Raw genomic sequence first — 18,339 nt, 5'->3', positions numbered from 1 at the left:
TTTAGCCCTTTAATCCTAGGTAGAGGTATGTGACCTGACTTTCATAGGCACTACAGTGTGTAGGGAATCACAACCAAAACAGCTGATAGAGTGCCGGTGGGAGTTTTTTTCGCTATCACTGACAGCATTCTTTTTATCGTAGAATCATAGAATTGTAGCATTGGAAGGGACCCCGAGGGTCATCTATCTAGCCCTTCATTGCAGGAGCCTCAGCTCAGGTGGCCATGCAACCTTTGCTTAGAAACCCCCAAAACCTGCCTCATGGGACTTTTCCAGAAATGGCCTTTAGTTTAGAGAAAGCAATATAGCCAGTTATAGTATCACAATAAAGCAGAATGGGGGAAAAGTTTCATTCTGAGCAATGTGGAGCTAATAGATCCAGTGTTGACACTGTTTTTTGATAGCATCTGTTCAAGGAGACTTTGTGTTGGTTTTGAGAGATGCAAGTGGCCTTTGTAACTTTTAAACTAAGATTTTACTATTCTTCGATCTGTATTCAGATTGCTTATTCAGTGTCCCTGGAGGAGACTCAGCAAAGGACTTCGGATGAAGTCCCAAACATCAGAAAATAGTGCATATTCTTGTACATTTGCATATATAAGTGGCACTGGCTGCCAATTAGCTACCATGCTAAGTTCCAGAAACTGGTTTTGGTGTATAAAGCCCCGTTCACTTTGGACCAAGATACCTGAAAAATACGGTAGTCTCACCTTTTGCATATATTAACCTGATCACTATGTTCTGCAGGTGAGGGGCTTCTATCTCATAGCAGGTCTATGCCTCACAATACAGATTCTTGGGACTTCGGAGACAAATGAGGGCTGAAGTCCTCAGATGCATGTTGGAGACAAGGTTGCAGTATGCAAGGAATCTAATAGTGATTTCAGAGCATATTTTGTTTCAGAGAGGTTTCTTTTTATTATTATGGAGCCAGAATAAATTTCTGCCCTTATGCTACTCTCAAACTTTCCCACTCTCTATTGTATAGATAGAATTACTGCAACCCCCTCTGTATCTGGTCAGAACTGAATTCCATTGACCTCAGTGGGGCTTACCTCTGGGTTTGTGGGCATTGGATTACATCCTAAATTGGTTAATGCTGGCATTTAAAATTTAATTTAAAGTCAGAATATTTTTTGCAGAATTTCAGAAGCATTTACTGGCATAGCTTTAACAGTAAATTGAAAAAACGAGAAAATATTGCTGGACTTTTTATCTCCATTTTGATTCTTCCTATTAAACGCTTGGGCATACTTTATGGGGTATGTTGCAGTGGATCTCTTTCTCTCTCGCATTACATCTTACAATGGGTTTATGAACACAATTCCCTGTGCATTTTGCTGCCACTGATTTCCCTTTCTGTCGAAAGAATTGAATGACCTCACCTATGGCAGGATGTTGGAAACATGATGTTAAAAGTAGAGGTATTTCTGTCTGAATGTTTGGAGGTCCATTATTGCAAAAATGACGTTGGAAATTCCTCTTGGTCTTTCTGTTGCAGGCATTTCCTTCCAGAGTTTCCCTCTCTTTGAGGAAACGACTTCACTGTAATCTTAGAGGAAGTAAGAGGATGTAAACTACTGATTTCCATTTTTGGTGATACTTTACAGTTAATAAAAAAACACACCCAAGGAACTCGCTATCAGCTTTTGTAATAGCAATGATGTCTGCCTAGTTTTGCCTGAATGGCATTTCACTATTATGTCACCATTATGAGGTTAACAAGAGCCATATAGCTCTTGAGTAGAAGTGGATTAAAAACAATGCAAAAAGTTTGGCTTGGAGTTGACCAACGAGGGACTTGGGCCTTCTGTAACATATCACATGGAGCACCATGAGCATAAAGGAGAAAAGGGGATACGAAAAGGGGTTAAGAACTAAACTCGTTCTGGAGGTCCATTCTTAACCTGAAACTGTTCTTAACCTGAGGTACCACTTTAGCTATTGGGGCCTCCCACTGCTGCCACGGCACCGCCACACGATTTCTGTTCTCATCCTGAAGCAAAGTTCTTAACCCGAGGTAATATTTCTGGGTTAGCGGAGTCTGTAACCTGAAGCGTCTGTAACCCGAGGTACCACTGTACGTTCTACTATGAAGCTGCAGCTCTAGCTTCAGAGTTGAAAATACATGAGACACCTCAAGACCACTTGCCGCTTACTATAATCACAGTGATGTGTAGCTCTTTTTAGGTGGCTTAATTACTTTGGCAACATAAAAAGTTTACAAAATCTGTATTTCGCCAACATGGATGTGTATGTATATCCATGTCTTTATTTTTACCTATATAATTAGGTGTATGTGCTTTTTAGTGCTCTCTTGATTTGTTTCCCCCCCCTTAGTGTTTTAAAAAAGCATGTATGTTTTGAAAACTGATGTTGATTTATAGATTTGCAGCATCTTGATTTTAACAGATAGGAAGCCAGTAACACCAACTGCTTTAAAGTGGGCTAGGTGGAGAGCAGTAGGCGATGAGACTCTCAAATCAGATGTGCTTCTCATGCATGGAGTACTCGAAAGGTATGTTCCATGGCATGTTGGGACTTGGGGTTGTTTTTTTTGTTCTGCCGTTCTGGCAGAGCTGAAAATACTCTTACCCACAGGGAATATAAAGAACGATACGCTGTAATCCAAGAAAGTGGATCAAAGTGCAAATGCTTGCCAGTTGGATTTATAAATCCAATATCTTGCACAAGTGCTTTCACTCAGTTTCAATTTGCTCAATTTATGTGGGCTGCTGCTGGATGAGATAACACAATGCTGAGGAAGAAGAAACAAAAGGGACGGGAAGTCCTTGTATGGAACGCCATGATTCTACCCAAAGTGTAGCCCTTTCTAAGGATGTTCAGCAGTTTGGCTGGCAGAAGTAGGGAGCTAAGGCTGTAAAACAAGGTAGGGCAAAATGCAACAAAAAGAAAGAAACACAGCTTTGCTTCATACATTGATACAGTGGGATAGCTTCCACTTGAAAATTTGTGTGCCGTTCTGCATGGAAAACTTCGTGAAATGGCTCTGCGTGTGATTTTGATAATTTAAGCCAGTGGTTTTCAACCAGTGCGCTATGGCACCCTGGGGTGCCTTGAATGATATTCAGGGGTGCCGTAGGCAACACTGGCCTCTGTTCACCTTTCTTTTCCTCCCTCCTCTGATGCCCTTTGAGTCTCTGCCTCCCCAAGGCTTATGTGACTATTTGTTGCAGCAGCTCTGGCTACAAGCTCCCCAGGCGGATGGTTCCTCTGGGGCTGGCCGGGGGGGTGCTGGTTGCCAGGAGCTGAGGAGCTGAGGTGGCCTTGAAGTAAGCAATTGGGTGAGGGAGCCCAGCCAGCCAGTCCACTAGCCCCAGCTGTTGGGAATGGACAGACAAGTGGGAGGCCGGGCAGGCAGGGTGTTCTGGCCTTTCTTGTGCTTGCTTTGTGTAGTGCCTGCCTAGGAGCTGAGTGCCGGGAGTAAGATGGTGGTCTCACATTCACCTTCAGCCAGCCCCTGTTGGGCCTCTAAGGCTGGGGGCATCTTCTTCCGAGGCCCCTGTGGGGTGGTGTGAGGAGGTGCCCTGGGCACTTGAGTGGCTATCTATGCCGCTGCTGTTTGGATACACCAGTGATTGAATCTTCATGCAAGGCAGATGTTCTGTGACCCTTCCCTGTGGGAGCTGCAGCTATAATTCTCTCCTCTGGCCTAATGGGCCTAAACAAGCCCAGTCTTTGGGAGCAGAACCACTGGCAGTCATCTTTGAGAATTCCTGGAGAACAGGCGAAGTCCCGGCAGACTGGAGGAGGGCAAATGTTGTCCCTATTTTCAAAAAGGGGAAAAGAGAGGACCCAAATAATTACCGCCCAGTCAGTCTGACATCAATACCAGGGAAGATTCTGGAGCAGATCATTAAGCAAACAGTCTGTGAGCACCTAGAAAGGAATGCTGTGATCACCAATAGTCAGCATGGATTTCTGAAAAATAAGTCATGTCAGACTAACCTGATCTCGTTTTTTGACAGAATTACAAACCTGGTAGATGAAGGGAACGCAGTGCATGTAGCCTACCTTGATTTCAGCAAGGCATTTGACAAGGTGCCCCATGATATTCTTGTAAAGAAGCTGGTAAAATGCGGTCTTGACTATGCTACCACTCAGTGGATTTGTAACTGGCTGACTGACCGAACCCAAAGGGTGCTCATCAATGGTTCCTCTTCATCCTGGAGAAGAGTGACTAGTGGGGTGCCACAGGGTTCTGTCTTGGGCCCAGTCTTATTCAACATCTTTATCAACGACTTGGATGATGGACTCAAGGGCATCCTGATCAAATTTGCAGATGACACCAAACTGGGAGGGGTGGCTAACATCCCAGAGGACAGGATCACACTTCAAAACGACCTTGACAGATTAGAGAACTAGGCCAAAACAAACAAGATGAACTTTAACAGGGAGAAATGTAAAGTATTGCACTTGGGCAAAAAAAATGAGAGGCACAAATACAAGATGGGTGACACCTGGCTTGAGAGCAGTACATGTGAAAAGGATCTAGGAGTCTTGGTTGACCACAAACTTGACATGAGCCAACAGTGTGATGCGGCAGCTAAAAAAGCCAATGCAATTCTGGGCTGCATCAATAGGAGTATAGCATCTAGATCAAGGGAAGTAATAGTGCCACTGTATTCTGCTCTGGTCAGACCTCACCTGGAGTACTGTGTCCAGTTCTGGGCACCACAGTTCAAGAAGGAACGTGTCCAGAGGAGGGCAACCAAAATGGTCAGAGGCCTGGAAACGATGCCTTATGAGGAACGACTAAGGGAGCTGGGCATGTTTAGCCTGGAGAAGAGGAGGTTAAGGGGTGATATGATAGCCATGTTCAAATATATAAAAGGATGTCATATAGAGGAGGGAGAAAGGTTGTTTTCTGCTGCTCCAGAGAAGCGGACACGGAACAATGGATCCAAACTACAAGAAAGAAGATTCCACCTAAACATTAGGAAGAACTTCCTGACAGTAAGAGCTGTTCGACAGTGGAATTTGCTGCCAAGGAGTGTGGTGGAGTCTCCTTCTTTGGAGGTCTTTAAGCAGAGGCTTGACAACCATATGTCAGGAGTGCTCTGATGGTGTTTCCTGCTTGGCAGGGGGTTGGACTCGATGGCCCTTGTGGTCTATTCCAACTCTATGATTCTATGATTCTATGTATTGTTTAGGTTTAACTCTTCTCTCTGTTTATCAGCCAGGGTGTGCTGAAAAAAGGAAATTTGTGCCTCTTCTGTTGATCAAATACACAGTAAAGTTTGGAAACAAACAGAGACATTAGCACGTAGACTGATGGAGGAATGGGGTGCTGAAGATATGCATGCTAGCAAGAGTAAATGGGCTGTAAAGCATTCTGGCACTTTTTATTATATGCATATTTAATCACAGTGAGAGCGAAGGAGGTCTAGCAATGTTCTGTGCTGTTCTTTTTTGTTGTTGTGCTGTTTGAATTTCATAGAAGGCAGAGTCCTGAGACTTTGGTAGCAACATTTGAAACAATAATATATTGTTTTACTTTGCATACATATAGGCAGAGGGAGTTGTAATATTTCACAAATGTGGGACCCAGCCAGTTAATTATTTCAATATGCAGCTCACACTCTTACCATTACCTGCAAGTTTCCCCCTGTAGAGAGAGGTACAAATTTAATTATAATTATAGCTTATGCTGTATGACCCACTTACTCTTCTACCCACGTACAATAAGACTGATCTGAACAATGCATCTGCTGTTCTAGATCTGGCCCTTTTTATTAATATACTTATATTAAAATGTAATACTGCAGAGGGTTGTACCTCTTGGTCTCTTCTGTAAAACAAAACTGGTTTTGTTGGGTTCCTGCTCCTACCAGCCACAGCCATCATGGCCAGTGGTCAGACATAATGGGATCTGTAGTCCAGCCATGCCTTCTCTATCCTTTCCCTAGCCCCAGGATGTTCAAACGGTGTAATACACAGTTAACAGTTTAAGAAACAAATAGGAAGTGTGGAATTTAAAAGAGAAGCCTAGGAATATATAGAGAATCAATTTCCTGAGCCAAGTGATGGGTTGGTATGTTCTAATGGGAATGGGAAAACCCTGATATTGTATGTGTGTGTTTTAAAGTATTTGATTGTTATGTATAGTTTAAATATTTGTAATCTTTGGATAGCTTTCAGTCTGAGATTTGTGTATTAGTAAATGTTACTAATGAAATTTGTGTATTAGTAAATGGTGGCGCTGTGGGTTAAAGCCTCAGCGCCTAGGACTTGCCGATCGAAAGGTCGGCGGTTCGAATCCCTGCGGCGGGGTGCGCTCCCGCTGCTCGGTCCCAGCGCCTGCCAACCTAGCAGTTCGAAAGCACCTCCGGGTGCAAGTAGATAAATAGGGACCGCTTACCAGCGGGAAGGTAAACGGCGTTTCCGTGTGCGGCTCTGGCTCTGGCTCTGGCTCTGGCCAGAGCAGCGATGTCACGCTGGCCACGTGACCCGGAAGTGTCTCCGGACAGCGCTGGCCCCTGGCCTCTTAAGTGAGATGGGCGCACAACCCCAGAGTCTGTCAAGACTGGCCCGTACGGGCAGGGGTACCTTTACCTTTAAATGTCCCTCGTACCTACGGGACCGCCTCTCCTGGTATGCCCCACAGAGAAACTTACGGTCTTCAAATAAAAACATATTGAAGGTCCCAGGCCACAGAGAAGTTAGGCTGGCCTCAACTAGAGCCAGGGCTTTTTCGACTGTGGCTCCTACCTGGTGGAACACTCTGTCACAAGAGACTAGGGCCCTGCGGGACTTGACATCTTTCCGCAGGGCCTGCAAGACAGAGCTGTTCCGCCAGGCCTTTGGCCAGGGCACAGCCTGACTCCCTCCTTCGGCAATCTTCGCGGAGCTCTGGCCCAATGGTGGCCAGTGGCTTGAATTTAATTAATTTTATAATGAATGATTTTAGAGTGTTGTTTGTGCTGTACATTTGTACTGTTTTATTGTTGTTAGCCGCCCTGAGCCCGGCTTCGGCTGGGGAGGGCGGGATATAAATAAAATTTATTATTTATTATTATTAAAGAAGTAGATCGTGTTTTGTAAGCTAAGCTGAGGCCTGACAGGAGAACTATCTGGGGGAAGGGAACAGGGTAGGTTGTTGTGTTAAAAACAGCAAAAGAAATTAAGTACTTCATAGACAAAATACCAGCACCAATATTTTGAACGTTCCTATGAATTTGCTGCCCTAATGCTTTCAAAATGTATACCCTAATGCGCCAGCAGCCTAACAGATTCTTTGTCATGCTTTGAATGTTTGTTAGATAATGATGGTGATTGTAATATATTTTTTCTTGCAGATTATAACCAGGAGAATTTCAAATCCCTATCTGGAAAATCCTCCAGGCAAGGTAATTTTTTTAAAACCTCATTTAACAACTCTTTCATGCCTTCATTCTTATTTCATTAATGCTGCCTTGAAGCTAGGTACATTTGTTCATCTTCGAGTTTGTAGCAGCTAATGTGGGTTACAGCTTTCTAATGTAAATAGATTTTAATATCGCTGATAAGGAATCCCTTATCCAAATACGAAAAGCTTGGTGAAATCATGCTTGTACTTGTCAGATGCGTTCTGTAACTTTTATGTAGTGCTAATGCTATAACCTTGTATGCTTGCATAATTTATTGTTTGTCCAATTTGTCTTTTCTTTTAGATTTATGGAGAGGGTGCCTCATGCGCTGGGAGAGCTCTCAGAAATGTTTTCATTCTACAAGCTTCTGATCTGATGAAAGACAGAATGTCTCTGATGGGACTTTGCAGGTAGCCATGTTTGCCTTAGTTTAACAAAACAGTTTTCTCCTTACTATTTCTCACCCCCTTGCATTTGCAGCACTGGACTGGCTACCATACGTTACCTGCAGTGGCATATATCTTCCTGGGGCAAGGAGAAGCAAACTGTCCCTCCTTATCCTAGAATGTTCTTTGTATACCAGGATCCTATTACTAATGACAATGCACTTGGATGTGATCAAAGCTGACGGTTTTGATTATTAATTTTATTCCCATTTTGTGTTGTGTTGCTTTTGTGTGCTATTCCTGAGAATATTTTGTTAGTAACCTGTGCTCTGGTTTAACAAACTTTGTTGGATCTAATATAATGTATGTATGTGTTGCCAAATAATAAGTGCATCATGTTTGAGTTTCTCTTCTCTGGTAACTGGGGAGGGAATCTACAAAGGATGGAGATTGTTTTCATGACCCTGTCATAAGAATCTGCCCTCAGGGAGGCAGTGTAGCAGTGCTTCTGACTTGAGCAATGTTTCTTACTTTTTGATTGAAATGCAATCAATAAAAAAATAATCTTTTATTTATAGCATTTGGTATATGTTCTTTGTAGAATAACTTCCAGACTACTTGAGAACAAATTGATTAGCTAACCAAACATATAGCAAAACTGGTTTTCTTGTTTTTATAACAAATAATTGAAAGGATCTTTAAAAAATGCAATTCTTTTTGTAAATTACCATCTTTAAAAAATGCATGCAGATTTATTATTCTGCCAAACTGAAAAATGGTGATGCTGTCTGCCAATTCTTTCCTGAAAGGATGAAATTTGCTCACATTTTAAATATAGGAGTTGGTTTGTTGACTGTGCAAAGATCTCATACATGTGCCTGATGTTGAAATGTGTTGCCTCTCTGTTGCCCACGTAATATCCCACGTTAATGGTACAGCAGACTTCAAGGTTGGGAGAAGATGAAATAATTCTCAAGTGACTTCTAGGGAAGTTACATTATCTGTGTAGGGAAGCTAGTAGAAGTTTAGCCTGAGGGGGATGACTAGTTGCATCTTGAGATAAGAAGGAAGAATCTTCTGGAGCAGGAGAAATTGTTTGTAGGATGAAATGCAAGTTGTTGAACGATGTGGTTCATTTTGTACTTCAGGACTGGGGAACTTGTAGCCCTCCAGATGCTGTTGGGCTCCAATTCCCATCAGCCCCAAACATGATGGTCAGTTGTCAGGAATGCTGGAAGTTGTAGTCTAAAATTATCTGGAAGGCATGAGGTCCCCCATTCCTATGGTACTTGGAATACCAGCATCAGATTTAATGGGATGTGCTGGAAAAGTTGCTCCTTCCTTCATAAGTGGCCTGTGCAGCACAGCGTGCCGTTTCATCAGCTATGGATGGCAACCAAGGAGACCCATCCTGGACAAATTGGGCACTTCCAAACAGTTGCTGCTTTTTGGTGACATACAGTCATACCTTGAATCCCGAATGCCTTGCGAGTTGAATGTTTTGCCTCCTGAATGCCACAAACCCGGAAGTGAATGTTCTGGTTTGTGAGTGTTCTTTGGAACCCGAAAGTCTGCATCTTCCCACGACTTCCAATTGGCTGCAGGAACCTATACATTTGGTTACAGCAAACATAAGAGTAAAAACAAGTGGACAACATGAAATTTCCCCCAAATATACGCTCAATAACACACGAACAAATAAAGCAATCAGGGAATTATCATCAAAGTAATCAACTAGCCAAGCATAAAGAAAAGGGAGGAAATCAAATCGCTCAATCTTACAAATATCACTACATAAATCCATAATTCTTTTTGCTTGTTTAGGAGAAGTTGCATTGGATCTGAACTCGTAGACTGGCTTTTAAAGCGCTGTCCTTTCATAAAGAGCAGATCTACAGCAGCTGGTATCTGGCAGCTCCTACTGAATATGAGAATTGTGTTATCAGGTCAGTTTTATGAAAGCAAGTCTAACCTGTTTTACGAAGATATTCAATTTCCCTTCCTGTCCTCATCTTTCCCTGGGCATTAGATTTATTATGTTTACAAAGGGGGAGAGAAAAATACAGATATCTGTTGTTCTGTTGGACTCCCTCTGTGCTGCTTTGGTATATATTTCACATGCGATCTTTCATATCCTGAATAATTATGATGAGATATTTACTAGATATTTTTGCCCAGGGACATACTTGTCAACTTTCAGAATGTACATTCTTTTCTCTCCCCTACTCCCTCCCTCCTTTTACCTTCATACTTTCCTTATCCTGTTGCTAAATACTGTGCAGCTGAGTAAACAATACAGTAGTTCACCATATGATTATGGTGGAGCCTTTTTAGTATATTGAAAAGAACCTTTGACTGAAGAATTGCAAATTCCCTGTTTCCCCTGTATTACATTTTAGATAGCAAGCTCTACATAACATGGAATTTACATCTTGTACTCCATAAAGTGTATGCACACTGATGACCCTATATTTTATAAATAAATGAACTCTTGAAGGATGGCTTTGAATAAGGAGTACTCTTTACCTTGGCAGCTTTTCTTCTGTTGCTGCATCCAGGCTCACAATCATTTATCCACATTCAGGCCACTGCCAAGTCTTCTGCCTCCTTAACAAGAGATGGCTCCCTTTCTCCATTTATTGCTGAACCACCTAGTCACCTCTCATCTAGACTGTTGTGGTTCTTTACATGTTGGGGCTCCATTAAGCCATGTCTCATGTCTTTGGGAATTTCAAAATTCCCTGTGTAATGTAATTTTTCTCTTCCATGGCTGGGATTGTGTCTGCTCCATTCTTTCAAGCTTCGTGTCACTTCTGCATCAGTTTTTATTTACCCTTCTCTTACTTTGAAGGGATTCTGTGTCATTGCCACTGACTATAACTTGATTTGTACATGGCCTTTGCAGTATGGTAGCTGCTTAAAAAAGCAATTCGTGAAGATTATTCCAACTTCAAGCTGTCTGTGTAAAGCACCTCCTCACACACTTCCAGCCATGCTAAAGCAATCCCTGTTTTGGGTAATTGCTTTTGTTAGCATGCTTGATATTGCAGGAGAAGCTGCTTCACATGACTTCATGTTGGGTTTTTTATGTTGCTTAAAATGTTGAAATGGTATCTGTATATAGCCCAGTGTATAGCCCGGTTCACAGTGTGTTTTCCACATGATCTGTATTCAAAACGTATCTTATATGGTTGGTCTGTACGTGTGAACTAGCCCTTCGTTGTCAACTGCTTCTAAATTACTGGATTATTTTCCAATGCTTGCTTAGCAGTTACTTCAAGTTTTTGTTTTTGTGGCAAGCTGATAGAAAACACTTTCTAAGAGTAATAGAATTATCCCCCCTCTTTTTACACAGTGGATAAACAGATTTATTTTCAAGACAAGTACGTTTTCTACCAGTTTTCAGCTGATGAGTGTACATATCTTTTCTGTGAATATGAAAGAGATGATGGATGGAAAAATGGTGTGAAACTCTTATTGCAGCTAGTGCCTGTTATTCCTCCAAGGATGAATACCTGTAATCTGTAAGTATATTCTCCGTGCAATTCTTACTGAAAGTTCTGCAGATGACTGGGTTATATCTGTTAAATAATCTACCAGTCTTCCCTTCTACTTTATGCATATTATCACAGAGGCTGTTGCCTGTGAAAACTTCTACCATAATCTTCCTACTTACATTGTATAAACTGTGTGGCTGCTTCGTTTGTGTTACCTAAATCAGTCTATAGCTGGTCCTGTATTATTTATAGGAAGAACTCTTATGGGAAAGAAGTCTTGCAGCAGGTTAGCCATATTTTATTGAATGATTTTAAGTAAGTTTGAGTTACTATAGTAACTTGTATCTCAGTGGTTCCCAAACTGTGGTACATGGAGCTCAGTGGTTCACAAGCTTCATTCAGGTGGTCCACATTAAATATTCATATCTGTTTTTAATTGTATTTTTATTGCTTTTTATTTCTCATATTGTATATTTATTGTATTACAATTTGAATTCTATCTATTAAGAAATTAAAGAAGCAATAAAAATACAATTAAAGATAATACAGGATTGCAATTGCTACAGCAGGCAGCAAAATCATTTAGTGGTCCACCAAGACCAAGACCTTCAGCAATTCTCAAGCAATCCGGGGGGGGGGGTGAGTTTGGGAACCAGTGTCATAGAGGGTCTAAGGTCAGGTAGAAAGGAAGTGGACAGGCAAGGGTGCTGTCTCTGCATAAGGGAGGCATAGGGCTGATGGGTCTCCTTGCTGTAAGTGTTCCTGTGCACTTATGAGATAAGGGACGCAAGTGGCACTGTGGTTTAAACCACAGAGCCTAGGACTTGCTGCTCAGAAGGTCGGCGGTTCGAATCCCCGCAACGGGGTGAGCTCCCGTTGCTCAGTCCCTGCTCCTGCTAACCTAGCAGCAGTTCAAAAGCACGTCAAAGTGCAAGTAGATAAATAGGTGCTGCTCTGGCGGGAAGGTAAACAGTGTTTCCGTGCGCTGCTCTGGTTTGCCAGAAGCGGCTTAGTCATCCCAGCCACATGACCCAGAAACTGTACACCAGCTCCCTCGGCCAATAAAGAGAGATGAGCACCCCAACCCCAGAGTCGGTCACGACTGGTCCCTTTACCTTTACCTTACACTTATGAGATACATAAGCCAGAGGCCTCCTCCAGTGTAGACCTGGAAGTCAAGAGGCATCAAAGAAAGGATGTGAATTTCATGAACTGATTTGAATCAACTAGCCAAATTCACAACAGAAAGAGAGGGTGCCAAGGGCAAGCTGGGGTTAGGCTGGGTCCCAGTTACTCTAGTTAGGTTTTCTCTGTAGTTCATGAGAAGCTGCCATGATGAAGACAAGTCCTGCTTCAGCTCAGACCTCCTTCTGCCCCTCATTTGATTACAGATAACTGGGTGGTGTCTTGCCACCCTTTGATTGACCTTAAAATGTAAGAGTTTAATTCCTTTGGGTGCCATTCCTGAAGCAGGGCTGCAGTTCAGCCTCTGTATATGTCACTGTGAATTATTGTACTAGATTATTATACCCTTTGGCTTCTACAGTGGCATTTCTTCTTAACTTGGGCAAGTTTGAATAAATAAAAGCATTTAGAGGAAGACAAATTGATGGGACACTTCAGTTATAGCATGACATGTTTTATTTTAGTCCACACACCTCACTTCCCTGTTTGTTTTTAAGCACATTCTTTAACTTAAGGTCTAATTCAGCTTTTCCAAGCTGGTGTTCCCAATATGTTAAAGGCTCCTATCAGCCTCAACCAACATTCCTAATGGCCAGGGATGATGGATGTTGTAGTTCACATTATCTGAAGGGCACCAGGCAAATCAGAGCAGTCCTTTACAAACCTCTCCTTTTTTATTTTTTTAAAAAAATATTTTTGTTTTAACAGGAGCAATAGAAAAATAGAAGACACAACTGAGACCAATGCTGAAATTCTTGCCCGTCTCACTTCTGCGGTGAGTCTTTCGACAAGCTTTTCTTTACTGTATTGAAAAGTAATATGTTTGTGACCGACTGTGGTCTCAAGGAACTGTAATGCTCACATCATGGTTCTAATCTCTTGTGCATAATTTTAATGGCAATAGATTAAAACTGTAATATAATTGTATTTTGGCCTTCAACTGAAAGATTCTCAGGGTGGCTGAAAATTAAAACAGTTACTTTTTAAAACAAACAAACATCGGTATTAAAATATAGGTCAGTAGAGCATTAAAACAAAGGCAGTTTTAAAACACCTTATAGGTGTGAGGTGTGGGAAGGAGGGGAATGTAGACATACTGGGATTTGGGGCCGTTTTTTTGTTGATTCTTCCACACAAGAGGCACTAAGAAATTGACCACAAGGCTCCCAGTTGAGGGCTTCCTAGCTGATTCTGACAATGGGTGTAGCAGTGCCATTGTAGGCAACTCCCATTTTTCACATGTCCGATTCATGTATGACCACGCATGCGCGTGCCAGGTTCAGCACCAGAAGAGGATGGAATGGGGACAAGCAGGCTTATGCACGCTCTGCCAATGCGTGCGATGACTCAGAATATAACTCCCACGTATATAGGGGGTTGCCTATATTTAATGCAAGGCAAAATAGTTGAACTATCTGAGTAAATAGTTTTATTGGAATTGTTGGGAGTCTATACCCCATACAAAAATTCCACAAAGTGAACAAAGGCCTGCCTTTATCAGTGTTGAAATGTGTGCAGAAGGATTATTTGCCAATTCAGAGTGTAACAATAATCGACACATAAAATACTAATGTGAATTTTAGCCACATGAACTGAAGCCAAGGCTAGTGAAGAACTAATTATGCCTGTGTGTAATACTGCTTTTCCTGTCACTTGGCAGGATGCTTTTTAGAACCAATGAGGTATGTTTTCTTGTATCTCCCCCTGCTCAATTCCCACAAGGGTTCAGTATCTGTAACTGAGCTTTTAGAAGGTATATTTTCTCAGAATTAATAGTACAAGCTTCTTTTTCTCGAGTCCGGCTAGAACCTGTTGGTAAAAGGAAACACATACTTGTTTGAAACAATGGAAGGGCGAGGGACTTCTTGAGCGATAATAGCTGTGTGGAATGGTGCCAAGTTGGTCAAGTTGCAGGAAACAACAGCAAAGCATTTGCTTTTGTGTCAGAAACATAATATATTAATTATTATAAATTACATTTACTGCTTTGTCTTTCCACCTGATGAGAAATCCCTCCTAATGTGGCATAGTATGTAATAAAGTGTAATACAGTGGTACCTCTGGTTACGTACTTAATTCGTTCCGGAGGTCCGTTCTTAACCTGAAACTGTTTTTAACCTGAAGCACCACTTTAGCTTATGGGGCCTCCTGCTGCTGCCGCGCCGCCGGAACCCGATTTCTGTTCTCATCCTGAAGCAAAGTTCTTAACCTGAAGCACTATTTCTGGGTTAGTGGAGTCTGTAACCTGAAGCGTATGTAACCTGAGGTACCACTGTTCATGTGAAACGTAAAAGAATGAATATTAGATATGTGGGCTCCATTTGAAAATGGTACAAAAACTTGAGGGTCAAGGAGGTGGGTTGCTGTCGTCTATAGAAATACAACCTCTCTCTCTCCACTTCTCTGTCTAGTTGAGTGGGGATCTAGTGTGTGTGTTTCTGGTGTAGGGCAGTTGGGATAAATTAGGGATTCTACTGGTTTACCACTTGCCTTGCTGCCCAGCAGTTTCCCTGCCTGAGTTGATGCAATTTTTCAATTGACTTGCCTAAAATCCAGGACAAAGCACTGTCTTTCAAAAATCCCCCCCCCCCGACGTCAATTCCACCTTTGAAATTCCCTTTGAAATGTATCTGTGTGGGGGCTTGTTGTCTATTTGTATGGTTGCAAGTTGTTTTGGGTTTCCCTGGGCAAGATAAAGCGACTGACAGATTTAATAAATAAAATAGAAGCATGGAAAAATAGAAAAACCCAAGAACAGGAAGGAACACAAACATTTAACTCTATTGTAACATTTAACATTTAACTCTATTGTATGTTATTTGGCTTTCTTGGAAGATTTGGTACACACATGCACAACCCTTGAGAGGCAAAGCAGCAAAAGATTTGAGCAAGTGTCTTAACATCAGGATGCAAATATTAACCCATCATCCTTACTAGTCTAAGATATCCACACACACACACACACTCTAATATTATTTAGGAGCCTCAAAATGAACTAATTTTTTAAGCTGGCAAAATATGTGGAAAGCATAATGAGAAAGAATTAGTCTTGCACTCTGTTAGAACAAAAACTAAATTTCCCCCAAAGTTCGCAGGATATTGAATATACAAGGGCATTCTCCACTTCAGGTTTTAAATCTGCAGAAAGCCTTAATTTGTGCTTTTTTAATGTAAATCTTTCCTGGCCTGAAAATGATTTTTTTTTTTTACTGTTCCTTTTCAAAGAGAGATCCGTGGGTTCCATAAAGTAATAATTAAATTTGGGTGATTACAACCTTTATGAAAGCTGCTTCGGTTTTACTGGTCGACACAGTGTCAATCTCTTGACATTTAATGTTCAGTAAGTTTTGGGCTGCATATGCAGGAAAGGTCCTGAACATACTAATTGCATAAATTGATTGAATGATTCCTTGTGAATCTGACAGTAGTCTCAGATGGTATCTCCACGATGACTGAACTACAGTATTCATCTTTTCCATGGTCATGTCATCTCTAATCTTGTAACCATGATATCTGACCTTTTCCCTCATGATGATCCATCTGGGTTTCAACTGTGTAGACTTTAAATTATTAAAAGGATTATTAAGGGGATATCAAAAATGATTAATATGAATATGAACTCTTGCTGATATATGGAAGTGCTGGGTGCTTGGAGCAATCTCAAGCTAATGCCAATGTGCAAATTCCATTTCCAATATTGAAAGTTAAAGGAATTCTTGGGGATGCCTCAGAATTCTTTTTATGAGGCCTTGTGCTGTTCTCGTTTTACTTGTTAATTTTTCCACATATGCCAAATATCGGACTTTATGGCAGTTTTGGGGAACTTTGGTCCTCCAGATGGTGCTGAACTAAAACTCCCATCATCCTTATTCCTTGGCCACACATGCTGGGCATGATGGGAGTTGTTGTTCAGCAACATCTGGAGGATCAAGAGTTCCTCACCTTTGCTTTATGGTACCAGTATTAATAATTAACATTTATTTATAAAGCACCATTAATGTATGTGACTCTGTGCACAATTAAAAGAATAAATTCTTCACCAAATGGTATACAATCTGAAACAACAAATATGAACAGTATAATAAAAATCAGTAGTCTAATATGCACAATACACAGCCTGTTATACCCAGTGAATAAAACTAGGTAGCCGGACCAAAACAACTCAGGGTCAAACAATGTTTTAAATAGAGATTTGAGCATATGAAGTGAGGAGGCAGCCCACAAATGTTCTGGAAGATGATTCCAAGCATATGGAGTAGCAAGAGAAAAAGGATGGAGACACAATAAACGCTTGGATAAATAAGAAGCACAGAATTAGAAGAACAAAGAGAGTGACTAGATGTACATTGGGACACTAAGGCTGAGAGATAGGAAAGAGGCTAACCATGAAGAGCTTTAAAAGTAAAGACAAGAGGTTTATAAAATATTTGAGTTAACTGGCAGCCAATGAAGTGGCTGTAGAAGAAGAGAAACCTAATCTGATTGTTGCACCAAGAAAATAATCTTCCCTGCAGCAGTCAATGGTTGTTCCCTTGAGGTCTTTCCAAAGTTCAGCTATTGTCACAGTCATTAAAAGGTGGCCAATAGAAATCTTGCTAGTGGTATCCCTGTTGTTATTCAAAAAGAGATTAAGGAGTGTCAGTTGCAGTGATGTGTTATCTTTTGAACTTCATCAAAAAGAGCAACCCAAAAGGATTGAGTCTGTGGACAGGACCACCAGATATGGCATTATGTACCCTTATCCCACCCCCATAATAAGGGATAAGCTGACAGTCATGTTCCAAATGCAGTGATGCATACTTGGTAAATTTTTTTAAAAAAAATTGGGGGTGAAATTAAGTATGTGCACAAAACCTTTCTCACTTGATAGGCAATTATTTCAACGTGCTTATGTGGCTCCCGAAATTAGTATTTCTTTTTTGAAATATGGGATCCAATCTCATGCTTTCCCAGTATTTCCTACATTGGCCATAATGGCCACAGCAATAGCTGTTTGCCAGGAAAGAAGACTGCTTGGATATTAATCTTTGCATTATAACAAAGCACCACACATGTGAATAGATTCATTGGCTGTATGCTGCTGCTGATAATAATAATTTCAGGACATTCATTGATGTTTGTGGTGTTGTAGAAGCAATCTTTTACCTTTATTGTAGAAAAGGAACATCTCATGACATAAATATTGGGTGGTAACCAATGAAGTGCTTCCTCTAGCACAAGGATTTTTGATTGTGCAACAGAACTTCTCCATCTCTCCATGTGTGCCCTGTGTGCCTTCCCTCCCCCCTCCCAAATCTACCTCAGTGGTTTGGGAGAACCCCCAGAACAGATTTAGGGAGCCTGTAGGAAGAGGATAAGTTTTGTTGTTTAGCCAGAAGTGCTAACAGAAGCACTTCGTTGGAAACCACCCATTGTGTTCTATAAACACCCAGTGCTGATCCATTAAGCAGCATGGGAGAGGAGATGATGGCACTGATGAAACGAACAATTGCAAATTGTTTTCCTCTTGTGTAGCTATCTTTGCTTATGCCAGTTGTGTTAATGTGGTTGCTAATTGCTGAACTGAATCAAATATATTTTTTATGAGCATACTGCCACTTAGGAAATAGCACTATCTATCTGAGTTCATTCAGAAGCATGAACAATTTTCAGCGGCTCTTTCTTTTGGACAACTGTGCTGAGGATTGTAGCCTAACTCTAAGAGATCCAGATTGCTAGAGTAGATGGTTTGCTCTGTGTATGTAACAACTTCCTGCTTATGGGCATGACTGTAACACTTTGTCTTTTTGGTGTGTTAGGTGCAGAGAGAATTGGCGGCTGTTCTTGCTATTAAGGCAAGAAAATCAGGTGAGTGTATCCAGATTTGGATTTTGCATTTTCAAACCATATTAAAAGAAAGAA

At 41.3% G+C, this 18,339-nt stretch overlaps 1 protein-coding gene across 1 annotated transcript in view; it reads left to right on the top strand.

Moving 5' to 3' along the window:
* RAPGEF5 (Rap guanine nucleotide exchange factor 5) overlaps positions 1-18,339 on the top strand; it is a 136,943-nt gene that overhangs the window by 10,841 nt on the left and 107,763 nt on the right. The window contains exons 2-7 of the mRNA XM_079947974.1: positions 7,320-7,370; positions 7,674-7,780; positions 9,581-9,702; positions 11,112-11,280; positions 13,147-13,213; positions 18,237-18,285. Of these exons, the coding sequence (XP_079804100.1) occupies positions 7,320-7,370; positions 7,674-7,780; positions 9,581-9,702; positions 11,112-11,280; positions 13,147-13,213; positions 18,237-18,285 (565 nt within the window). The remainder of the gene's footprint in view (positions 1-7,319; positions 7,371-7,673; positions 7,781-9,580; positions 9,703-11,111; positions 11,281-13,146; positions 13,214-18,236; positions 18,286-18,339) is intronic.

The sequence above is a fragment of the Podarcis cretensis genome (genome assembly GCF_951804945.1).
Source record: "Podarcis cretensis genome assembly, chromosome: 12".
NCBI classification, from domain to species: Eukaryota; Metazoa; Chordata; class Lepidosauria; order Squamata; family Lacertidae; genus Podarcis; species Podarcis cretensis.
The sequence above is the reverse complement of the archived record's forward strand: the minus strand, read 5'-3'. Positions and strand labels throughout refer to the sequence as shown.